The sequence below is a fragment of the Bombus bifarius genome, unplaced genomic scaffold (assembly GCF_011952205.1).
Source record: "Bombus bifarius isolate JDL3187 unplaced genomic scaffold, Bbif_JDL3187 scf7180000009145, whole genome shotgun sequence".
NCBI lineage: Eukaryota > Metazoa > Arthropoda > Insecta > Hymenoptera > Apidae > Bombus > Bombus bifarius.
In genome coordinates this window covers 763,460-790,445 of record NW_022884930.1, presented here as the reverse complement: position 1 = coordinate 790,445, position 26,986 = coordinate 763,460, and the positions used below count along the sequence as shown (strand labels likewise).

Here is a 26,986-nt window from a genome sequence, read left to right as displayed (position 1 = left end):
AACAATCAAGTTCATTTTTTCTTATTTATACTGTTTACGAGATACTTCTATATCTTTATAGTATCATTTCGTAAAAATTTTGTTACGATAAATATTCACTAAAAATTCATTAAAATGCATTGTATACGCGTCTATTGAAGTAATTGGTGCATGTTTGTAAACCTGATTGGAACAAGTGCATAGGTTGAGTCGTTCGGTGACCTCTTTCTTTCGCATAGTTACTTTTCTGTCGTGTATGCATACAACGTTGAATAATCACGACAATATAGCAGCCTCGAGTAATTAAGGAGTTATACGCTTAGGAAAATTGAATCAACGTTACGATCGTTTCGCGTAACGTTTCGCTAATTGGATCCTCGGATGTAATTTCATTCGTTTGTTTCATTGGACTCCATCAAGAAGACAATGTTCTATAAAAAGTTAAGGTAATTATTATTACCATGTGTGAAACGAATATTACACTCAACAAATCGATAAAATTATTAAGTTTATGTAAATTAAGGTAATGTTTACGCAAACTATTGCTACAAAATTCTAAAAGAATACTTTTAATAACTTACGAGAACGCCAAAGATATTTCAATATGGCAACTTAAATTGAATTTTAATAAAAATTAATCACGACTTCTCATTTTCAATTGCCAATGGTTACTTTACTAGTTGTTAATCTTCTATGTTACAGATAATGATAATATGCAACGAAGAGTTTGGAAGAAAAGTTGTGTTAGTAATAAAATCTTTTATTTGAAAAATCTATGGACAAAATTAAATTCTAATGGAGGAAACATCGAAAAACATTACGTATGAGATATGTCGACACTTCGATGCGCATTATATTCTTCATTTGCTGCCACATATAGAAATGTTACATATTAAAGAAATTGGTAATTAGATTTTGTACATAAATAATACGAATGTACATAACACAAATCTCATATCATTTTCTATACTTTTTCTTTTTCAAAAAAGAATTTACTTGTGCCACTTTTCCCCTAAAATCCTAGTATACAATCGAAATCAAAAAGTGATCGATTTAGAAGGTGCAAAGGAAGTTCTTCCGGTCCAGCGTAAATTTATTTATCCAGCGACAAGTTCGCGCTTAGCTAGTTATCCTTAACCGTGAGTTTTATTACTTCCGTGAAGCTGTCAATGGTCGTCTATTATCCCCCTTCGCGCGAGGTATACCTTTTTTCTAGTGCTGTGCACAAAGGAAAGGAGGGGGAAGGGGCCGCCTGATTTCGCGGTCCCGTGCGACGTCCCTGAGTTGGCAGTTGTACTAACAGATTGACAGACGTACTCGCCGCGAACTGACCCCTTCGTAGTGATTTAGTTATCTCTCTATCGACGCCTCGCCAACTCCTATAACTTGGATCGTAATAAAAAGAAAGAGGAAAAAAAGTGTTACCGGAAGTGTTGTATCAAAAGGTAACGCGAATTCTACGCTGAATGAGCTCCTGCCGGTTTGAAATTGTCTCGAGACGAGATATTATGATTAGGTGAGTAACTAAATTAGGTTTGATCTTCTTTTGAGTGGTCGTCCCGTCGTTCCGCAATTCAGTGGTTCTTAGAGATTTTTCAGTGACTTTGGTCCTAGTGACAAGATATTTCTTTTAGATACAACGATATATGTGCGTTCTTCGACCCAAAGTAGTCGCTAAAAATCTCGTAATTGATGCGACTATAAATAAACGAATAAGAAGAAGAAGTTCTATGGTACAAGATCGTTTGAATAAAGCTTGTTAGGCAATTGTATTAGTATTAACGATACAAGTTAAATTAAGTAATATTTCAAGTATAATATATAGTTCTCTATAAGGAGATTTTAATATTAACGTGGAACTATTTATTCAGTTGGATAAAACGAGGATCATATCGCAACATCCAGTTTTCTTAATCCATATTTAATCTCGGTAATGTTTAAGCTATTAATTACGAGGTAATGTATGATTAGTAAAAACCACAGAATTACTAGTTATAAGATAGTAATATCCTTTAAATATTCTTTTTTCGATATTTCTTAGATAACTTTTTATATTCTTTTCTCTATAAAATTAGATTACAGTTAATTAATACAATATCGTGGTTGTACTAATTTGAAACTTTATTATCGTCTTTTAAACGTTTTTTAAACAAAATATAAATCGATTATTTTATAACATTTGCAGCAAAAAATTAGGTTGAAGTATAACTCAAATTAAAACAGAAAAAAAGCTCGATGGTTATATATCAGTGTGAAACTTTGTTATTGGCTTGATCTCTTTAAATCCATTACTTAATTCAAACTTCCTTATTGCTTTAAGTAAAGATTCGCTGCGTTTTCGTGAAGTGCATTCCATTCATGAGCGAGTAAATTAAATGAACTGATGTAAGTAGTAGTATTTCGTGTGCATCCTAGTATTTGCAAGTGTCTAATAGGGTGCTAGTAGATCAAATGAATTCGTGGTGAAATCAGCTTACAGTGCTCGATAATAAGTCTAGTGGATTTCGAGCGGAAATAGATCATACCGGTCATTTGTGACACGTATGAACACTCGGGATAGTTACAATGGTGTTTAAAGTAGCAAGATCTGATACGTTTTATACACAGAAAATTCGAATAATATTTTACTTAAATCTGCTGTTCTCGCTTTTTCTTCACATTGGTACGTATGTCTTTAAATATTTTCTATTCTTGAGATATTTTATTCGTAAAAAGCACGGAATACGCAAAAGGTAAAATTACATCGAATATTAAAATTAAATATTTAAAGACACATTGATCCAATGAAAGCAGCAGGGTTTATGTCGTTTACCATTCTTTTTAGTTTTTCGTAAACTTACCTAAATCAAATATCATTATGAAAATGTACGACGCCCATTTTGTTTAATAGTCACATTTCGTTTAGTAGTAACAAGGATCAGAAAATATTTCGTTTAATTTTTCCTATACAGATAAGAGGCCTATGAGAAATTTAGACCAGCTATATGCGTTATGTAACGACATTAACAAGTCAGAGTTAACGATTGAGTAATGCATTAGATAATTAAGGTTTGAAGCTCGGTGCTAGACACTTTTCCATTCGAAACGACGTAATTTTCCGACCTCTAAATTTGATTTACGCGATACAATAAATCAATGGAAAAGAAGTTTATCCAGCATTGAAATATTGCCTAACCTACAAAATGCCTATACCGTATTGGTAACATACGTAAGATTCAAGATCGTGTCTATATCGTAAATTTGAAAATTCTTCATCGTAAGTACAATTTGCAATAGATTGCGAAGTACACGATATATATGCCATAATGTGACGCAAATTGTTAATTTTATGGAAAGAATAAAGAAAGCAGAATATTATTAAATGATTGAATCCTTCGAAAATTTATTACGTGGTGCTTTATTCTGACTTTTCGTTCATATAAGAGAATAATTTCTTTTTTACAGCAGCTTAACTTCCCTACAATTTTATAATTATATTATAATTTAATAACGACACAGGAAAATATAATTTTATTATTTTATAACCTTTTAATTTTATCATTTTCCTAAGACTTCTTTCGAGTAGCTTAATTCTGTGTCTCACTTCTTGAAAGCACAAATTTAATATTTTAGTAAACTGTAGTTGAGAAAACAAAATTACAATTGCGGATCTGGTTTCTTTAAAAGGAGCACGTTTTGCTTGCTAGTTTTCGAAACGGTTTGGTAAACACAGATAACAGCCCATTATTATCATATTTTGCACGGTGACATGAAAAGATGAGCACAATCAAATTGCAATTTTCTTTGAAAACTTAAGCAACGTTAAAAAAATTACGACACCCGGAAGAATAAATCTTTAAAAAAAATCGACAAAAAACAGATGTTGAACGATTCAACGTCTTACGATAATTAAATGATAATTGCGTAAAGTTACAGCTGTTCGCAATTACAGTAGATGCAAAAATTCTCAAAATTCTACAACTTTACATTATTTACTTAAAGATATATCTTCGATTTGAAAAATTTTAATATTGAAAAATCAGATAGACAAATGAAAAAAGAATTGAGAGTCGTAATAATAAAAACTGACAGAAGCACGTGCTTATTATACGTACTTGGTATGTATAGCGCAGAGTTGATTCTTTCAAAAAAAAATCATACGTCCAACGTCAGAAATTCAAATTTGTTCGCGTTGGAAAATGAGATAAATCGGTGAGACGAACAAATTGAAATCTTGCAACAGTAATAAAACCAGGTAAACGTAATAGCTCACCGTATGTATGGCGGAAATCTAGCGCAGCAACAACTGGATTTCCAATCTGATTTCCATCGATCGGTTGATTCTGGCCTCATTGATCGACAGATTTATTATCAGAAGTATACAATCGATCTACTGCGATTCTATTGAACTCAGACAGGATGGTCGATGCGATATTTTTGTGTCCTTCTGTTTATCCGTTTAAAATCAGCCAATGTTTGTATAATATCACAATCGTAAAATGTAATTTTTGTAAATAATACTTTGTTTAAAAAATACACACGTACATATATTTTCAAGACAAATATTTAAACGGCTGATAAAAATATTAAAATACGTATTCCACGATGCAAGTCACGGTAAAGCAAGAGTAACCAAAAGCGAGACGGATAAACATACGAAGAGTTAAATATTTTAAATATTTCATTATATCGCTATTGATCGAATCAAGTCATGCATGACAAACGCGCGTGGTTTAACACACGTAAACCTGATATAGCATCGTAATAGGCGAAAATATTGCTTTACCTTTAGCTTGAAATGCAAATGTCGCAATGAAACCGATTTTCTCACGTGGATCGCTATTTGAACCAGGATGTCATTGCCAACGAGTTACAGCGTGTACCTCCCCGGAGAGTCCTGGATCCTAGAAATTCTAGAATGGTTTCTTTCGCAGTACCTTTATCGAGAAAATTAGACTCCTTTGTGAGTTCATTCAATCAGAATGAAAGATAATCTTCTTGAACCGAGCATAAGTAAACAAGATTAACATACCTGGTTGATTAAATTCTGTAAATTAAAATCTACTTCTCTATTCGCTCTTTCAACGACGAATATAAGTATAATAAGCGGATGGCGGATTTTTATGTATTTATGCGTAGTTCGAAGATCCAAGAATGCATAATATGCAAAAATATACGAAATGCTCGATGTATAGTGGTCGTTGTAATATTTGATAAGTATCGAGATACTTTTGTCGCTCACTGTATATACGAGAAGAGGTTATTGAGAAGAGAGCGCTGTATGACGCGAACTGCATCGAATTTCTTGGGTTCCGCCGAAACGACGCGCATTCAGCTCCCATTCAACTCGCAACATCCACCCACGCAATCACGCTGCAACCGTGCAGTACGTGACGCGTGATCCGCAAGATTTTTACGCTGCTTGCCGGTTGATTGCCCCCAGAGCACGTTGATGACGTCAGTACGCTCGATGATTCACTACGAGCAACTCGTGTACACGACGCCGGACACACATGACCGTGCGTGTGCATAATTCGCATTACTTTCACGCGTCTGTGTACACTGTACACCTGAACGCATTTGCCGCGTTGATACATTCGGCCACGTTCGCGTTTCTTACCATGTTGGATTGTTTTTCGCGTTACTACTTTATTCTATTTCTGTCGATTTAGAGCAATCCGCGCGCGATAAAATTCAGCATCGTGCGAAGACCGCAGATGAAAAGCACAATTCATATTTCTCGTCTTTTATAGAGAAGGAATTTTAAAAGTTAACGCGTACGTTTTGGCGATCGATGCAACATCAAATCTGTCTCTGCGTTTGATTTTCATTCTGTAACGATTTGTTCAATTTGCTCCGCTCTTTGACCCATTTCCTACTCGCATTTTCTGTTCATTGTCAGTCGTATTTCTCTATTACCAAGAGATTTCTTAACCCTCGCATAGTATCCTCGTGGATTGCAGACTACAATGATTTATGTTGGATCATTTAAGTTTACGACATTTAAATTTCGTATTTTTTATTCTCAGTGTTAAAAACTAGTAATAAGGTATTCTTCTATTTCTGTTTCTATCGCTAAGAGAAATTTCTTAAGTATGCGGATAACATGGGAGAATCATTTATTGACACGCGTTATTTTACATCCGAATTTTATTATATGTATATGATCAGTTCTTCGGGAAATATCTGAAATGTTTGCCGAGACTGTATCATATATGTGTTAACTGGAAAGTATGTAGTATAATGGCCATTTTATTATGTAGACGATATCGTAGGCTTCATAGGACTGGATACTACCGATACATCGTCATGTGATCTCCCAAGTTCAACAAAGTTCGATAACATCATCGTTGATTAGAATGCCAAAGACCATAGTCTGGAAAATATTTATTACGTATCGTTTCGATCACGACGCCATTGTTTCGCTTTCTTAATCAGCCAGTAGCTAATGAAATCTATTTCTTACTAACCGATATTCCTAATTCTTTCTCTAATTTTGTGCTTTTATTTCAAGATCGATATTTCTTATCTTACATTTTCATTTATTGAAATAAATATTTGCGCGACATATATTTCGATAAAATAGTTTTAATGTGTTATTAGAGGCATTTTTTAATCAGAAGCCTCATCGGAATCGCAAAGTCAATTCTTCCTTAGAAAACCAATAAAGATCCAGTATTTGAACACTCACCATAGAAAAATTCTATATCCACGTTAAGCATTTATGTTATACAGGGTGGTTGGTAACTGGTGGCACCAGCGGAAAGGGGGTGATTCTACGCGAAAAAAGAAGTCGAAAATATAGAATAAAAATTTTTCTTTTTTTTAATTTTTCCATCGAGACAACGATCTACAGTGAGATCCGTTGTAACGAGACGCGATAAAGTGCACGCGTACCGAGCGAAAATTCAAAGTCGATTTTCTCGAAAACAAAGCCTCGAACGAAAAATTTGTATTCTATATTTTCGACTTCTTTTTTCGCGTAGAATCACCCTCTTTCCGCTTGTACCACCAGTTACCAACCACCCTGTATATGTAATGCGACACAATTTATATTGGTATATCTGAAATTGTATTGGTCAAATTTGAGACTAATCTGAAAATGTATATAGAAATTAGAAGGTATTTGTTGCAAACATGTATTCAATAAAAAATTGATATAAAGCCTGATAGCCATCTTGAGTATATAATAAGTGTCAAACGTGGTCTTACCGATTATCGAGCTTCGTTAAAATATAATGGATAATCGACCGTTTAAATAGATCTATGATCTTTGCGAAATAATTATACACATGCTTGTACTAAATATTTTCTAACTTCAATATACATTAAGAACCTAAATTCGCAGCACAAGGGAAGTCCTAGCCCGAAATAGGACGAAAATCGAGGATACCAAAATTGTGTTCGGGGCTTCGTTTTCGAGAACATCGAGCTTGAAAAGTTGCCATCGCGAAGGACACTGCAACGAGCGAAACAGAAACGAATAGAGACAATCATTGCGCGGCGAGACAATCGATTACATGATAGTCATATATCATTGCGTATATTAATGCCGAGTAAGATTGTAAGACAATGCAACCATGTTTCTGTCCGCGTATCACGCCTGGTATCTCGATGACTGTGAGTGCAACACACGTTTCATTTGTCCGTAAAAGTTTGCGACAATATCGCGAAGGTGGTGGAAGATACAAGATACGTACTAACAGTTATAGGTTGAGGGAAATTCAGGCGACCTCGGTTCTGGAAATATGGGCTAAACAGGGTGACTAAAATTCAGTAGAGTAGGATTCGATGAAATAGAATATGGCCGACTATACTAACGAACTATAACTATATTTCTAGTAAATTCTTTCTTAATTCGAAATTATATGTAAAATCGAACTTTCTTTATAATTCCTCTAATACACCATAGCCAGAATAAACATCAAGTAGTTTGAAATAAATATCGAATTTATCATCCGATTCTATTTTATAGGATCGTAAAAGTTGGAAGCTGTAAAGCCCTGTTGGTTCGTACACGGTCAGTAGTTTAGTCAAGTAGCATGTAAAAGCGAATTTACACCGCTTTCATCCTCGTGTCATCCGCAATGATCATCGAAAGTTAAGAGTGTAGATTCGGCTTTACTTGCTATTTGATGGATACTGGCCGTGTCTGAATCAGCCTTTAAGTTAGTGGCGAGCTCGCAACGGTTTGTAGTTCGTGTGCATAAGACACGAAAAGCTGGTTCCACTTTGGCGCTTGTTAAGCCGCCGTAAGATTTACTACAAACAGTGTCTCCATTATCACGTTTCTTTCAACACGAGTTGACGTGTATCTTTTTAAAGTTGGTAAACCCACATGATTGACGACACGATTGCTGCGCAATTAGCGATACATTCTCGTTCAATTTCGACTCTGTTCTTACCGTTGATTGATTTTATGAGCCACCAATTTGTCTTCTGGAAAACGCACAATCGTCCATCCGCGATGTTTTGCTTTACCAAAAAAATTGAGATATATTCTTCGAAAATCAAGCAATGTAATTGTTAAACATTTCGTTTGCAAGCTTGCGTTAAAATTATCTTTCAATCTCTCCGTATGATATTTATTTTCAGATTATTTTTCGATACAACCAAAGGCTAAGTTCACTTTCCGATAAAAACTAAAACAGAAAACCTTAAACGTTTCCTAATATATTTTCCTAATTATCGTAATTTCCCGATGTATAATAACTACATGGTAGATGTTAACCTTAACTAGTTTAGTCGAGGCAAATAGGTTATATGCCTTGTGTCAGAAATGAATAGCAGATAGGTTAAGCAATAAGATGGATATGGAATATAAACGAATGGGGATCAGGGTTTTCAAGATCGATGGCAAGAACGTGAAGACCCGTCGGTGATTTCGGCGAGTCGTTTCCGGAAATTTGTATCTCGCTACACCGTAAAGTACTTCCTTCATATTGTAAATAAATAATCACGGAAGACGACCAGCATCGATATATTGTCGTGATTCTTAGTTATTGAGAAAAAAAACATATCTTAGTGTAACGTCTCTACAAGAGGAAAATCGAAAAAATACCGATATTTATTTCGATTTTCGATAATATATTGGTTTCGATATAGCTTCGATGGCATAATACCGGTATCAAAATCATACAGGATTTAAAGTAACAATGAAAAGGAACTAAGAAATCGTGTAAAAAGATTTCACGAGGAGTTGTTTTATTTTTTCGTCGGTAATGCGATTAAGTAATATTGCGTAAGACGAAGAACAAAAAAATAAGACCGAGTATTACGGTGCTTTTTATTGTTCGCCAGATACATTTGTCGAATTAATTCAATTTATCATTTGTTTATTCGTTAAGCGACTCGTTAAATTTGCTCTTCTCGAACGGCGAGATTCTTTTTAAGGTGAAATTTTTTTCTTAGCTAATGACCAGCAAAATCGTTGGCAGGAGAGCAAGTTCAGAAAAGTATAATAAATCTGTCAAAATGCTCTTGTCTAAATTTATGATCGTACAACATGGAACAACGTGTAGATGGCGCGGAAGAATTCGAAACGTGTCCTTCGCTGTGCTTCGCGAATTAATTTATACGACGATACTAAATTAATCTGAAACCAATACCACAATTAGCTTTGTTTTCGAACCAACGCTGAATTCTACTAGCTGCTGGTCGAAATTCCCATTTCGATCAAACGTCGATAATCGATAACGCGAAACAACTAGAGAACTGATTTAAAGGAATTGAACGTCTCGATTGATCCTCGTTTCGAACCGACTGTTGGGCCACGTGTGCGATTAAGATTGCCGTTCTGACGAATCAACGCTCTGCTACTGCTCTATTCTTTGCATATTTTTTTGCATCTTGAAATTTTCCATATATTCCACAATTTACCGTAATGTACCGTATCTTGTGGAATATTACGCTTCTAAATTTCCCACGAATGTATAAAAATTCGCAGTCTACTAATAATTGACCTTCCAATAATATCCACTGTCTTTCTATATCCTTGCATATGACGAGTATTTTGTGCAATATCGCAGTTTCAAAATTCCCCATAAACGCAGAAGAATCCACCATCTTACTGGCAATCGATCTAGTAAATATTATACGAACGACATAATGTTCAGCAGGATAACCTATTAAACGGCAAGAAACGTGCAATGTCGAACGAAAGATCGCACTCGGCCGCGAGCCTCGTTACAATAAAACAATTAATATCAATATTAATCCACTGATAATGCATCATCGATTTTCCAACTATAGGTTAGTTATCGATAAACAATCAATTAAAGCGGAAAAAATGCTTTCTCGCGGGTGTCCAACGACCGACTCCTGCTATCGATGTCGCGGCGATATTCGCGGGAATCGTTTACACGAGGTTACGCAACTGATGGTCGCGTCGTCGCGAGTACCGCGAATTTCTTCAACGCCATGCGCTTTTATGTTTCTCTCAAAGAGCATTCGCAAGCTGACACTCGCACAATGCGAAGTGTGTCAGAACGAAACTTCGCTATAAACTCGTATAAAGTAATTTATTCATCAAAAGATGGATGTCGGTTTTCGTGATCTCGTTTGCTCTTTTTCCAACGACTCGTCGTTGACTCTCTGGATGCAGATACGTTTGTGTGTGGCTTCTACGAACGAAGAGTGGGGAATATTGGTGCCTCGTGGCCTCCCCTATATAAGGTTTGCGCTCTCCCATTGCCTCTCGGTTCCCCAATTCGGGCAACTTCTCCGAGACTTGGCAAACCGCACACTGTAAGTTTTACAATTCTTTTTTCTTCTATTTAACTACCGTTAAATGTAAAACTTCGTGTCGATTTTTGGCTCAGACATGCCCGTTAACATTTCAAAGAGAAACTTTTCTTAATATTCTGCGATAATAATACGAAATAGCGCAAAAAACCGTGGCCTATCGATGTCAATGTTAAATGTGAAATTTGTCTGAAACGCAAAGAAACGATCGTAGCAGTCGATTCATATTTATATTTAACGTATTTTCATCGAAATTGGTTATATCGATATCGGTCGATCAAGATGTATCGATATCACGATGTTCGAGTATAGTTGGAGGATATTTACGTTTGTTAATATCTCTTGAAATTGTTAATATCTTTGTGTTTTCTGTTTCGCACAAATGGCACAATTAGGTTCTTCGATTCTATTGCGTTATTTTGAGAGATGATGGCGAGAAGGAACGAACGTCTTCTTTCTTGTTTGCCAGATCGAGCTTAGAACGTTCGATAGAAGCAGAGGACGCAGTTGTTCATGATTGTCTATGCACCTGTTACTTATCAATGTAATTGAATCTTCAAGAATTAAAGATCTTATAGTGATGTTTACGTTTCGTCTATTTTATTACCCGATTTCCATAATTCGAGCTATGGAAACGTACCAGTTTGTCACGACTCTGCATTCGTATAAATATCGTCGGCCATTGAACTGTTTGAAAAATGTCAGTAAAAAGCCTACTTTCGCTCAATACGCTAAACACGTTATTCAAGATCAAAATTGACCAACAATTACGTCGACTGACATCACGTCGAATGAATCTTAATCTCAATCAATAAATTAAAACCGCACGCCGGCAGTTAGCCATCGAGATGGCGAACGTCTGCGAAGTAAACATACCGCGTTTCATGTAAACACATAATAATTCCAAATGCAGGATCGCGAAACGTGGACATTGAGACTAGAGCATCTTATTCTATTCGCGACGTAACCGGTTTTAAAAGGTTTTGGCATGGCTACACATGTTAAACAGCGTTCTAACTTATTCTATGGATTGTCGATTCGCTGTAAGACGTGACGCGATATCGACAAAATAACAACTAAAATAATATTTCGTTCATTTTGACGTTACTGCGGAGAATTATAGATTTTTTAACAAATTGGTCGACCTATGGATACGATAAAGTTTAAAGGCGTTTATGAATAAATTACAGCAGTATTTTAGTAAATAACCTTTGATTTTATTCGCCAATGCCGGAATTACGTTCGCCTCAAATTCAATTAAAAATCGTTTCGACGTGCGAGTTTTGCAAATGATACGCGAAGATATAGTTATTTATTCTAGCGTTTCTAGGAAGCGATTTCGAAAATTATGGTACTTTAAAATTTAAAACTCGGATTAATTTATCTGTAGTTCTCTGAATTTCTACACATTTCTCAAGAATTTCACAACACTTTTTGTCCGTATAATCAATCAATATCAATGGCAAAGGATTAAACTACGTTTCGTTATAGGACATAAAAAAATATAGCGTAAGAAATTACGATGATTCTTGGAGCGTAGACGGAATAAACCTTGCCCTAGTGACGACGAGGTCGACATATTTATTTCCATTTTCCGTGTTACATTAGGCGAAAAGTCGCTTTCCACCGTTGTTATCAGTTACGCTTGCCTTTTATCTCTCCCTTAATTAACAAGCTAACAAACGATTAATTCATCGGAGACGAATTTTCGTTAACGTTAGAACGCGTCATAATGATTTTGCAAAAATAAGCGCACTCTTTCTTGCGTAAAAACTAAAAGCATGGCTGCTTCAATAATAAACTTCATCAACTTCGTTTAGCTCGTTAAACTTAGATCAATCTTCAACATATGTACTTACGTACGTTCATTTCGATTCTATTAATCCAATAATATTAGTTTGTTACTTCGGAGATATATATTTAGCGCAAGCATACATAAATGAGCTGCAATGGACGATGAAACGCTTATCGTAATTAATTAGTTGCCGGTATTTATGCAAATTCCTAGATATATTTGTAAATATAATTTTATAGAAAAAAATAGAATGTAAACACGTGCTTGTCTCGCTTCGAAAATATCTTTAATAATTCGACTGTGAATGTTTATGCGATTCATATGCGTCATGAACAACTGAAGAATTAGGATCTGAGTATAAACGTGTTTTAGCTATTAAATATCTATTTAGCCGTAATATTAATAATAATAATCGTTTTTTCGTTTTAATCGCATCATCCTAACTTACTATTAAGATCTGCTAAAGTTCCGCTGGTAAAATTCAGCTTAACTTATTAACACGTTCATCCGTCGATCAGAAACTTTTCTAACATAAGTAAAAGTTAACGAAGCCACGTAAACGTTAAGTAGATCAGTTTCAATCCTTCCACGTACAAATATGATGCAATTTATTTTCAATAGAAATAAAATATCAAGTAACGTGATATTATTTACTATCGTTGGTGATTCTTGTCTTTTGGGCTTGAGATGGCTTCCGGTTTACGCTTCCTCTTACAGGAGATGTAATTTCCTATAGGATCAAGGATTGTAATTCGTCATAATTGAAATATAGGAAAATAACAAAATTATTATATCCAAGGAATTAACGATCTACGTATAGCGTAAGTAACAGTTAACTGAATTTTCTCTCTTAACAAATTAATACGATATAACGCGATAACAAGAGCGTCAACGAGTCGATGAAACAACGTCGAAACGAAAGGATCGAAGGATCTGATATCCTTTGAAGCGAATCGGGCAAAGTAACGGGGGCATCTCCCTTCATGGCCACCATCGGCATGTCATTCGATAGACTAGGAAACGAACGGGAACGTTTGCAAACCGAGTGATAGGAGGTGGCAGTTTGCTTTTACTCTTCGATACTCTCTGACAGTCACTTCATTACCAAACGCCGCACCGTCTCTCGCGGATCCAATATTATTTTATTATACGTAGAAGCCGCGTGTAACACGATAAAACACGTTCTTATTCGTCAAATCGGTGCGTCGCAAATTTTTGTGCATTTTCATGTTCTTTGTTATTAGATCGTCGATTCGAAGCTTCTTTTCGAGACTTTTAAACAAGTGCATTCTACCTATCGTAAAGAGATTATTTTGGAAAATTCTTAACTTTTAACTCTGCTATTCCTCCTCATACTATTAGATACTATTTATTAAAAAAAAAAAAAAAAACAACTGTTTAAATACTTTGTTTCGTTCAAGTTTTGCTATCTTTTACAAACGCGAAGACCAAGTGGAACAGTAGCAGAGTTAATTATTTTGCAGGATTATTTGTCATTATTCGTAGACATTAAAGCTAGAAATTCATCGTTTGAATATTTTTCGAAAGAGGGACGATGTCCATAATCGCGAAGAACATATTTTATCAATTTATTTATTAATAGTAATAAGCATGTTTCGGATAATTAGTTTCGAAATTCCGAGTGCACGAAGTTCTTATCGATTTGCGCACTTTAATCGCTTTGTCTAATAAACCGGTGGTTCGCTATGATAATTACAGCTAATTAAACGATAACCTCGACGAAATGTTATATAATTTCGATAAATTTGAGGATTTACATACGCGATAGTTGTCATTTCTCAACGCACCTGACTTTTATCGTTCTATTCACGGTATTTCCGCGTTTCCTAAATGCGACCACCCTCTAACTGGTATGCAGCATCAGTCGATCGATTAATTGATCCTTTCGTTTCGGACCACGGACCCCTGGATCGTGATTTCATGAAATTCCACGCCTCTTCCAGGAGTAAGTAATTTATTTTTTCGTTCTTAATCGCAACGATCGATTCTGACAATTAATTGTTACTAATTTTTCGATAAACGCTGTTTTTCGCGTGTCTCGTCAAAGATCTTCGGTCGACAAAATTTAATTATTAGAATATCAGATAAGACACGAGCTATTTAACGTCAAATTATGCTGCGAGTGATTTAATCATTCGCCGAAACGTCCTTCTTACTTTATCATTCGCAAATCAAGTGAAATACCTTGTAGCTTGTTAAATCAGATTCTAAGTAGGCTATGAAAGATTTAAAAGTATTCAACGTGTTGATACGAAGCGCAGTTTAAAAGTATTCCACGTGCAAAATAAATCTTTTCTCGAGTTCCACTTTTTTAATTGCGTTCATTTTCATACAAATCTGAAAAAAAAAAAAATATTATTACTTCGATATCTCCAACGTTCTTCGTAAAATATTCAACGATTCAGAAATTTCTGTTCTTACTCGATCGAGCTGGTTTACATCGTGGCCTATCCCACCGAGACAAGGGAAATTATAAAACACGCAAGAAAACGGAAACGCAAAGGAGTCAAGAAATCCATTTATCGTACGTTTATTTCTGATTGAGAGCGATCATGAATCAACGATACGCTTATCGAAAACGTGCCAATTAGTTAGCAGTGGTAGCGTGGTGTGAACCAGTCTTAACGAGTATGATGACACCGCTTTTCAGCGACGGCATCGCTTCTCTGCCGCCGGTAAATTTGTCGACAACGAGACTGATTATTATGTCCTTGCGAGACTGACGATAATTATAAACCGCTTTACTTTCAGTGCCACACGCTTGACACGCCGATTAGAGCTTTCGAGAGCAGCTTGACCTCGTTTCCTTTTCGCACCGTTCGATCCGCAATCGCGGTCCACGTTTTTAATCAAACGCGATCCCCCGATTAACAGTCGCGTGACGGAGATGAACGCTCGACGTTCGCATTGATCGCGAATTTCGCCAATTTTTTCTATCTACAATGGCCTCTATCTATTTTACGAGTTTCTTTACCCATTTATCTTTGTTTCAATCGACACTATGTTCGAGTCGAGCTAAGTAACTTGGTTACGAACGATTCTTAAACTACCTATATTTACAAGTAGATCGCGTATTTAACTTGGTATTTATTAGCGGCGTGATAAATAGCGAAATGTATCGTAGATATACATCGACAGTTGGGCGATCAAATTTCTCGTTTATTTATCATTCGTAGTTCTTCGTTTTGCGGTTTCGACGAACTTTCCAATTTACACCACTTTATGTTGTTTGCTTTTTTCTTCAAATTTCCATTCGCTTTCGTGCAAAAGACCTTAGAATATAAAATATATATATCCTCGTTTCGCACGAGGATATAACTTGTACTCGTTAAAAGAAAATTTGTTCGACTCGTAATTTTCGTAAGTAAGTCACCGACGCGTGGAAATTATTCTTATTTAATAATTAATAGTTATTATAAATAAATGGTACGATAGTTCGATAGAGTAATATTAACAAGCGACGAATCGAAAGAGAATGTAACTTGGAAGCCTCGAAACGGAATCCTATAAGAGGATTAATTTATGTTAATTCGATATCAATATCGTTTCAGTTCCATCACTTTTATGGGAAAATCGGCAAGGTCGAAGTAGTTTTACGATGGAAGAAGAACGAAGGTGTAGCAACTGTTCTCGTGTGACCGGATTGAAAAACGATAGGTGTAACAGCGAGAAAAATCGTTCGATGTAGAATGTAGGGGATTAGTACGTTTTTTTTTATTTATTTATTTATTTATTTACATTTTACAATTTGTCCATTACAATTTGATTTAAGGGAATTAGTACGTGTGTCGTATGTTACGAAGATGTCTTGTTTAAATAAAAAATATACGTATACAGTATTCCTACTGTCTCACGGATTACTTCGTCTTATAGAAGGAAACGAGAATAGAAAATTACTAACAATCACGTGGAATCAAAGTTACAATTAATAAAAATGAGCTTTCTAGTTGAGATTACAGCAAGTTTTCGTATTTCCTCGTTTCTCGTAGCGCAGAAATCCCCTCTGTCTACGTTAAATAACTAGGAATCTCAGTAAAAACGCGAGGAGTGTTAAAAAATCATTCGCAACTCAAGTAATCTATAAATACACGTTTCACACGTGTAATATTACACGATTCTTCGCATTTTTCCATTCCGTCCTGCCGTTATTACTATTTCACTATCGACGAAGATTTTTCAAGAAACCATATTTTTCCCAATGATAACAGGAAATTATAAAAATACAGATATCAATCGCTTATTTGCGAATTTGTTAAATAGTAAAAAATGGTTCGGAACATAGTTCGACGATGATAAAGTAAAGACTATGGCCTTTGCAGCCGTTTATAGTCATTGCAGGTACGAGAACACCGACCAATTCGAGACTGTGCTCTTGAAACTGTCGACCTTTTCGTTTCTATTTTCAGCATTTCCGTATCCAACTTGTTAGGTTACGAGATATTTAAAAAATAGTGTCATTCAAATCAGTGTTCTCTGAACATGTCAACGAATGCCTACTCATTCTTATTATCACAGTTTGTGATTCATCCTCGTGATAAACAACGTTGTCTTCTATCCTGTTACTCTGCTGATATTTGATAAAGCTGGAAGGAAAAGCTCTACGCGTGAAAATTTCTTCTTCGAGGTTTCTTCTTTTTTTTCTTTTTTTTTTTCTGTACGGAGTTACAATTCGAGTTAAAGATCTGTTTAATTGTCTTTTTGCCAGCAACCTTAGCTTTTATTGTAAATGTCGAAAAGTTCGTCGAAGAGCTCGTGATATTAGAACTGTGGCGAGTTATATAATAAATGCAAATAAGAGTAAGATTATTTTTTCATATTCTAAGAACCAGCGTTTTCCTGTATGAAAGGAAGTTTTCACACTCTGAAAGATATTGGTATAAACTATTCCAACTAAGTAAACTTTCAGGGCATACTGTACATGTAAAATTTATCGCACAACAGGCATAATTGACGTATATCTAAAAAAATTCGAATCGTAAATTATATGCGTAAACGTTTATACAGATGACAATTTATAAATATTGTTATCAGCTGAAACTGCTATTATGTCTCGTTTTATGTTTTATGTTCTGTAACGGGTCTCTATGTCGATAATGAATCACTGTACGAAAAGTTACAATCGTTGTAATGACAAGTTCGACCGATGTAAAACGTGTAATTAACTGGAAAATATATCGTATCAAATTAGAGAGAAAGAAAGATAGTAAATTCTTTTCTAATACATATTCGTTGGAACTTGGGAAAAAAACAATCCTAGAACGATTTTTCCATTTTTTATCAACCTATGATACTTGATATTTTACCAAATTTAATAAAAATTCCGATAAATACAATTTGAACGTACAAAATATCTTGGAATTTCTCAACGAAAGATCAATTTTCTTTATGTTTGCAAGTAACGATATTTCGCAAAATTAATCGACGATCAAGTCGATAGAAAATCTTTCAAAAATTGTAAGATTTCTTATACCAAACGGGATTAAACAGAATTCGATTTTTAATTCTCTGGTCGGTGTTTGCGTTGATTAAATTTATTCCGGCGATACCATAGAAGACATCTATCGCTGTAACTAATGCTGTAACTAATTCTATCTAAATTCACTCGGTTTAAATTCCCAAGAAAGGAAATAAATAATCGACGTACTAGATTCTCTATAGATTCTCTGCTTAAAAGGTTTTCTGTATTAGTGCCAAGAGTACACGTGGTGCACAGATCGCACCTGCAGCACGCATCATCGTAGATGGCAATTACATTACGACGGATCATTGAACTTAATTTCACAACGGATAATTGACAGTTTAACCGATGTAGTTAATTACGGTGTGTCGTACAACGACCTGAATGCGATATCGCCTACCGTTTATTAAACCTTTTAAACGCACGATATTGTCGATATAAGTTACGATTAGATGGCTAATTTAACATCAAATTCATATTTTTATAAATATTGATTTACGTGTAAAATCAATGAAATAATACCGGAAACGAACGAAATAGAAAAACGTTTAAATATTAGATTTTACTGTTAGTTTCCACTCGTGAAGAGATCTTCAAACGCAGAATCACGAGTTAAAGGAATTCTTCCCTCGAGATAAAAGCATACTTATCTTTCATTATTGAAAAATAGCAGGCACGCGTCAGTCCACGTTTTAATTTAATCGATTCGAAGGGAACATTCGTCGAAAATTTGTTGGGACACATTTCGCGCAAGTAAAAGCATTCTTTGAAAGATTCGATATACAGGGTGGTTGGTAACTGGTGATGCGAGCGGAAAGGGGTGATTCTACGCGAAAAAAGAAGTCGAAAACATAGAATAAAAATTTTTCCTTCGAGGCTTTGTTTTCGAGAAAATCGACTTTGAATTTTCGCTCGGTACGCGTGCACTTTATCGCGTCTCGTTACAACGGATCTCACTGTAGATCGTTGTCTCGATGGAAAAATTTAAAAAAGAAAAAAAAATTTTATTTAGTATAGAGAAATTCTATGATAGAATCTTCGACGTAACTTTACAAGAAAATGCAATAATACAACGTACTCGGAAATTTAACTATTATTAAATATATACCTTGCATTAACCTGATTAATATTAATCATCCGTATAATAATAACGTTACCATTAGGTATAGGATAGGTACACATGGAATACTTTAGACGAAGGTATTAAATTATCGTGCAATTTGCATTCACAATCGAACGAGTAACTAACGTGATTAATTACCTACTCGACTCAACGTTCATCATTTTGTCACGAGAATGATTAAAAGCCTGAAGATTTTTATCCTATAGAAACTTTATATTTATATACCAGCTGGTAAAACAACTTATCACGATAAGCATCAGAAAAGATGTTTAAATCTCGCCTTTTTCTATTCGGGACACTCTTGTCAGTTTTAAAATTACAAACGACAATTAAAAACATTATAAGATATATCAAGAAACGTACGTATTTGTTAAAACGATGAAATATTTATTTCCGACTGATCGAAATTATAAAACTAACAGATTACGGCGGAATAAACGTTTACGAGCAGAAAATGCGCACGTAGAACGAAACAAAAGAGGAAGTTAATATGTAAAATGGGTTCCGGATGATCGCGATTCACGAAGTCTGCGGAAGGTTTCGAAGAGACGCGCGTGATATCGTCTACTTAGCGAGTATTTGGTACAGGATGTCCGTCAATGTCTGCTAATATTCAGTCGTTTTCTAGAACGAGACGAAGACACGCCTCCCTCGCAATTATGTCGTTGAGCTTTTCAGGGTCTGTAATGGGATTTGCCAAGGTATTCGATTCAACATTTTCTCGAAATTCTTGTATTTTTTTCTATATCTCGTTGCGTTGGATATCGGTGTGATATCAATTACATGAAATTCCAAGGTAACATAACCACGTGCAAACTTATAAATTCCAAACTTTTCGATTCAATTGCGAATCTAACCGCAAAATTACAAGATCTAATTTATATCTATTACGATACGAAAATTCCATCTTATAATTATGAAAAACAAACGATAAGCTACACTCTTTATATAATATTCTATATAATATAAATAAGTTTTCAAAATAGACAAGTTACTCTACAATTATTGTATAAATCATCGCTAAATTACCTATGTTCCGGTAAATGCAGATTTATAATCGTTTATGCGTTAGAGTAGCAACGTAGAGCGTTTATTTTTATCAAATAATATCGTATATCGGAAGCTGAAGTGTTTGCGCGATAACATTAATTCGTATCGAACGATAATAGGGGTGACATTCTCTTTAGCATTGAAATTTCAATTTCGGAAAACTACCCTTCAACGACCGTGTGGCCTAACGGATAAGGCGTCGGACTTCGGATCCGAAGATTGCAGGTTCGAGTCCTGTCACGGTCGATCCTTTCATTTTTCATTTTTTTTCTTTCCATTTTGATCGGCCAAATTACTTTCTCCCTTCTCGTAAATGTAATTATTTTAGTTTACAACCCTGATCTAGTCGTATCACTTACTATAAAAAATATATCGGTTGAAATTGTACAGGGTGTCCCAAAATATAGACTCAATTTAAAAAAAAAAAAAAAGAAGAGAGAAAGTTTATGTAGAGAAATTTCGTTCGAGGCTTGTCTTTCAAGTTGTAAACAGTGAACACTCCATAGATTGAGTTTGAAGCAAAAATATAATCGCCGGAGGCTTCAAAACCAGTCCTTTATTTTAAATAATAGCAGTTGTGTAAAACTCGTCGGTCATAAGATATAAATTTGTCAACGTTGAACACTCTGTAAAAGAATAAACGAAGATTAATGTATTTATGCGACACACGTTTTTATCGATCCGCGTTAGAAACGTCGTCAGAGCTTTTACACTCCAACGTTGATCACACGAATGGTAAAAACACAAACGACATTAGCATGAAGTTTCGCAAAAAATTAATAACTGATTTGAAATAGTTGCACTAGAAATAAAGATATTCTCGTTAGGGTAAACAAGAAACCCGGTTTCCTGGCATCCAGTTTCAGGAAAAATTCATTTCAGTTCGTTCCTTTTATTTGGATAAATATGCATCAGTCGAGTTTGTTTTCACGTTAGATTGTATCGAGGCTGTTATGATAATTCAAGAAATTATTCATAGCCTGATCTGTTCAGCCATGACGATATTCTCAGTGTGTAGTTTACGAGACTTTGTTCAGTCGAAAGATAGCGCGGAAAACCGACTGTTACGTATGCGATGGCTAGTTGCATCGAGCATAGAATTGTGGGAACACATAATAATTAAAGTGATCATAGTGTTTATATGTTAAACGAGTGCAGTCATCTGCGAATCAAGGTCAATCTTCGTAACCGTATAAATGATACGAATTTTTCGTTCTATTTTAATTGACGTTTCATCTCGCGTCTGAAAATTCAGTTCTTCGCCGATGAAAGAAGAAGTGTCTTAACTTAAAAAGAATGAAGATTTTCAAAGGGAAAAAAGGGTTCAAAGGGTCCTCGACAACCGTTATAAATTACACATTTACACGTAGCATTTTCCTTGATATTAAAGAGGGACTGAAACTTAAGTACCCTCGTGACATGCGAATCACGTCCCTCTCGCAACATGCTTCGTGCAGACCCGATTATCGTTTCGTTGCCTCTGATTTCAAATCGTTGCCTTTCGGAATATTACGACCCACGCCCACTATTATCGCTGCAACTACGAATTGGCCCTACTTAAAGCCTCGATATCGTTTCCAATGGAAAGAGTAAATTCCTTCCGACTTGTCTATTCTTAATTCATCATCGAACATTGCGGTCCTCGTAAAACATAGTAGGAAATTAGTCGAGTGCGATCGATGATCGATATCGAGGATTTCAAATGTACATGTCAAATTATTAAAGCCAATTTTATTACGAATGTATCGTTTATGATAGCAACAACAGATCTATACATATATCTTGCCTGTACATGTTAATAAGACGATCGTTCGTTTAACGGAGCAAGGCTTTATCACTTTCACTAGCTTTCGTATCTCTGTTTAGTGCTGTTAGTGAAAAGTAACGCGAAATACATACCCTTTTTCTGTTTATATAATGTGTCGTATACGTTATGTGTTTTTATATCGCGTTTCAGCTCACAAGTGAGCGTAGAACCTAGCCCCGCCGACGAGCAGCAGCAGATCAGCACAGATTCAGCAGAAAGACTTCGCCGAGATCCAGCAGCCCGCAAAAACAAGATCAATCTAATATCGAACGAAGCCCATCGTCGAGCACGAAGATTTCTCATCTAACTCTATTACAAAGCCAAATTCACCCAACTGCGCCGACATCGTAGAATGGTAGAGAGTGAACTTAATTCAAAGCACAATCATAGTACGTATCTTTCAAGATCTATTTCTCAAAGTATCTAATTTTTAAACCGATACGCATAGTATACTGTAACGAATTTTTTTGCTGGTACTTAAGTTTAGATTTTAAATGTTCGCAGTGATTAGACGACAATATTTACGATTACCGTACATTGCGTACAAAACAGTTGAAATCCGAAGAATCGTAATGCAAAAGGATCATAGAATTGCTAAAATTCGTAAAGCAATACTTTTACAATGGGTTTTCACGTAATTAAGTAGTAAATGTCTTATATTCGTGTGTTTAACGCTGTGTTTATAAACACAGCGGAGGTTAAAAGTACTACGGATGTTTAATGAATTCTTCTACAACTTCTAGAAAAAACTGTTCATTCTTTATTAGAAACAACAATACGATCGATTAAAGATCTATCTTAAACAGAACATCCTGAATGTATCGTAATGCGATGTATGAATTCATAGAAAATACTATAAATATTAAACACGATTATCGTACTTCGCATTGATTTAAATAATATGCAATTCTTATTTCGAAATCATTAAGTGGTACAGTTATATAGGAATAAATTAAACACGAACCTGTTTTCTCATTTATTTCAGAGTGTGATGTAAAAGACGAGCGGCTAAACGGCTGTGGCTCTAAGGATCTCGAACTTGCCCGTAAGTATTATACAGAAATTCCGTCTATCTATTAACAAAAATCGAAAAGCCATATTATCTTGTGCATCGCTTAAATGTATTAAATATATTGAATATATTACAATGTTCTGTAACAGGTATTGGAACAACGGGCAAGACCCTAGACCCAGAGAAAGGATCCATCGTTAAAGCAGACTTTGAGAAGGCCATCGAACTTACCGGTAACTTCGTTATTTCTTTTCTTTCCCTTTATTTATTTATATTACGATACATATATACGAATTTACTCGATTCTTTTCAGACTATGGCAAATTTCACTACTTCCTCCTCACGGTGTGCGGCTTCGTCAGCACCAGCGAAGAGATGGACGTAATCTCTATGTCCTTCATTCTACCTAGTGCACAATGTGACCTAAAGCTCGATACCCAAGCCAAGGGATGGCTCAACTCGATCATCTTTATTGGTATGATGGCGGGTGCTTACGCCTGGGGCTCCGTAGCGGATGCCCTAGGTCGTCGAAAGGTTCTCATCGCCATCTCTTTCACGAATGCCCTTTGCATCGTCGCCTCCAGCTTCAGCCAGTCCTATGAACTTTTCATGTTCTTCCGTTTTTTAAATGGCGCTGCGTAAGTCAGTCCATTTACACTTTACATCTAAATTATTAACATCGTTCGTTTTTTTTATTTTATATACTCCGGCCAATTTCATCGATGTACATTAAAATTACAATTTGAACGTTTGTAACAGCGATTTCAGCGACGATTTCGCCGATTACTTCGATATGCTACATACGGAGAAGCGTATAGAATAGGGCGGAACGAAATATGGGGGAGAAATTATTCTGCGTTATTCGTAACTTCTAATAATGAAACTTTACTCTTAATATTCTTTAACGATACACGCTTGAATCGAGTTAAAATACTATGTTAAAATGGGTCGTAGATTATTAAAAAATACTAAAGTTTTGTATTATATTATAGTTTAATAGCGATATTTTAAAGGATATAGAAAATTTTATGAGAATTCGCTGATTTTTAGACTTGGCGGCAGCGGACCTGTGATCTGGTCATATTTTGCTGAATTTCAACCGAAAGCAAAACGAGGCTCCATGCTGTCCTTCATGGCTGCATTCTGGACACTTGGAAACCTCTTTGTTGCTGGTAAATCTACGCAATCTTTTGATTAAATTTAATTATTATTAAATCAATATCGCGCTATACTCGCCTCATTACCGTTTCTCGTTACAAAATAACATTGTTGTTTTAGTGTAAAAAGAAATTTGTAGTTTAATAAATGTATGCTTCTTTTTACCACCAGGTTTAGCATGGTCGATCATCCCTAACGACATCGGTATCGTAAGCTCATCGTTCACGTACAATTCTTGGCGAATCTTCCTGCTGATCTGCGCTGCTCCATCGTTTATCGTCGCGGGGCTACTCCTGCTGCTCCCTGAATCCCCCAAATACCTCTTGTCCTGCGGAAGATACGAAGAGGCACTCGATATTTTCCGTGGGATCTATGCCATTAACACTGGCAAACCGCGTGATAGTTACACGGTAAATACTATATATTCGTTGCTTTAATTAGCACTAAAAATTGTATATTTATATTTAGATACGTAACGATATAGACCATCTTATGTTTTCTGAATATAGAAATTCAGAAAATTCGAAAGAGTGTAATTTTAATTGTTATGATACGGGTTTAGGTAAAGGAATTAATTTTGGACGACTTCCAAGAACCGGAACCGAAGAAGAATAACGTTGAAAAAAACAAATATAAAACAATGCTCGCTGACATCGTAGACAATAGCAAGCAACTGTTCGTCTCACCGATACTTCGTTTCACCGTAATATCGATCATCATCAATTTCACTTTTCACATCGGTTATTACGGTCTCATGATGTGGTTTCCGGAATTATTCAATCGTTTCGACGAATTCCATCGTGATCATCCTGATGAAGTTGCTTCGATATGTCAAGTAACCGAATATGTAGTTCAAAAAGGTTCTCAAAGTATCGAGAATTTTTGCTTGGATAAAATTGGCGCTTCCGTTTTTATGGAATCGTTGATTACCGTTGCATCCGCCATACCCGCAAATATCGTCGCTGTTTTAGGAATGGATCGTCTTGGTCGTAAATTCTTTTTAGGTAAGAATTATTTAATATTTGCATAAATACTTTATCACACGCTATTAAATTTTTAACGTATTTTTAACATTTTTTTTTTCGTAGATGGCCGATTTTTGAGAAAGGTAGAAGAGGAAAGACATTTATTATTTTTTACGTTCGATAGATTTTTTTAATACTATATATTTCATATACAACACGTTCAGTGTCAATTTTGATATAAAACTTCAATTTTCTATAGTTGTTGATAGATTTAATCTAATTTAGTAGTCTAAAGCAACAGAATTTTACTATTGTACTCGATAAATGTAGATAGCCTTCTAAAATGAAATCTTTGGATGTTAAAGTAAATCTTTGAACTCTATTGTAATGTATAACTAATAATTTAATATTTAAAAATTTTTTTGTTTATTCCGACAATTGTATTTTGTGTAAAAGATACTTTGTCCTCTTCTATTTTTTTTAACGAATCTACTATTTACAAGGATAACGCTGAGAATAACGTATAACTACTTAGCATTTATGCAAATGGCAATGTAAATAAAATACATTATTTGCAGTGTTCAGTACATTTTCATCAGGGCTCTGTTCAATCGGACTGTATTTCGTATACAACAAGCACCATAATCTGATCGTTTCGGCAATCTTTAGCGGTGTGATAAGCTGCGGAAACGCAGCCTTAGACTGTCTAATAACCGAAGTTTTCCCGACGCCACTTCGCGCTACAGGAATTGCTATTTCCATGGTTGCGGCCCGTCTCGGTGGAATTATTGGTAACATCGTAATAGCTCAACTCCTGGACATGTATTGTCCAGCACCGACTTTTATTGTTGCTGCTCTTCTAATAGGTAGATATTTTTAAGTTTTTTAAATGCTAATTAAAATGCTATTAACGTTAAAATTTACGTTACTTCGATTTGTATACGTCATGTAAATAGTTACATGGAAATCGATACATATTTTACAAGAAAAATGAGCAAAAATGTCATCATCTTTTATATATTGCTTAAACTCATTTTAGCAAATGAATTTGTTAAAATCTATTTATACATCCATATTATGCCATGGGCATAATTCTTCTATCTCTAATAGTTTCTAAGATAGTTCCCAAAAAATGTACTTCCAATTTTAAACTCAAAACAGAAGAAAATTACTTTTGACCGCTTGTTAAGACAAGCTCGCTTACTACACATATAGATATGTTTATTGAACAAAAAAATATCTTTTTGAGATTTCTACATTTTGAAACAATTTGTACTTTTTTTTCATTTTTATCTTTTAATTAATAAATGAATTGAATTTTACTAAATAGTATAAATTATATTTCTCTTACAGGTGGAGGATTATTATGCTTATTCTTACCAAACACAACACGGGAACCACTTTCTTGACACCAGTGGAAAGTTACATCAGACCAACTAAATCGATGTACAATCATACACGTACCCTTCCAATTGCTAAACTTACCATATTTCAAAACAACACATTGTATGTTCATGCATTTGTTCGCATTTACTCATGAAACGATTCATTGTAAACAACGTATGTCGTGACGATTGAGCATCACATTCCTATTTTACATATCAATCTCGAATGACAATAAACAAAGTTGTATTAACAATTAGAATTCGTAGTAGATAGTAGAGGATATGTTTTTCAAGAATAAATGAAACACGAATACACAATTTCCTACAGTATCTTTCTTTGTAGAAAAACAAAGATATATTATTTCTATTATATGTTCAAATATTAGATATATCGTGACACTCCAATCGTGTGTGAATTTTGTGTATTATTCGCTAAACGTGAAATGTAGATACAGCATTTACGCTGATAATTCATGTGGTGTTTGTAAAATTTTTGTTATGTACTTTTGTA

At 35.0% G+C, this 26,986-nt stretch overlaps 1 protein-coding gene and 1 non-coding gene across 4 annotated transcripts; both read left to right on the top strand.

The window, feature by feature from the left end:
- The first annotated feature begins 1,258 nt into the window (after positions 1–1,258).
- LOC117213949 (synaptic vesicle glycoprotein 2B) lies at positions 1,259–26,965 on the top strand. Of its 3 annotated transcripts, none has more exons than XM_033459694.1 (10): positions 1,259–1,495; positions 22,106–22,344; positions 22,941–23,000; positions 23,117–23,200; positions 23,281–23,605; positions 24,018–24,139; positions 24,297–24,535; positions 24,688–25,129; positions 25,669–25,956; positions 26,444–26,965. In XM_033459694.1, exons 2-10 carry the CDS (start codon positions 22,308–22,310, stop codon positions 26,497–26,499), a joined length of 1,653 nt encoding a protein of 550 aa, XP_033315585.1. In that variant the 5' UTR covers positions 1,259–1,495; positions 22,106–22,307; the 3' UTR covers positions 26,500–26,965. The 3 variants fall into 3 exon arrangements, with proteins under 3 accessions (XP_033315585.1, XP_033315586.1, XP_033315587.1); XM_033459695.1 differs by lacking the exon at positions 1,259–1,495 and adding an exon at positions 10,550–10,704; XM_033459696.1 differs by lacking the exon at positions 1,259–1,495 and adding an exon at positions 21,180–21,322.
- On the top strand, positions 20,322–20,394 carry Trnar-ucg. The gene has a single exon. It is a non-coding gene; the product is annotated as a tRNA-Arg (tRNA).
- Positions 26,966–26,986: the final 21 nt, after the last annotated feature.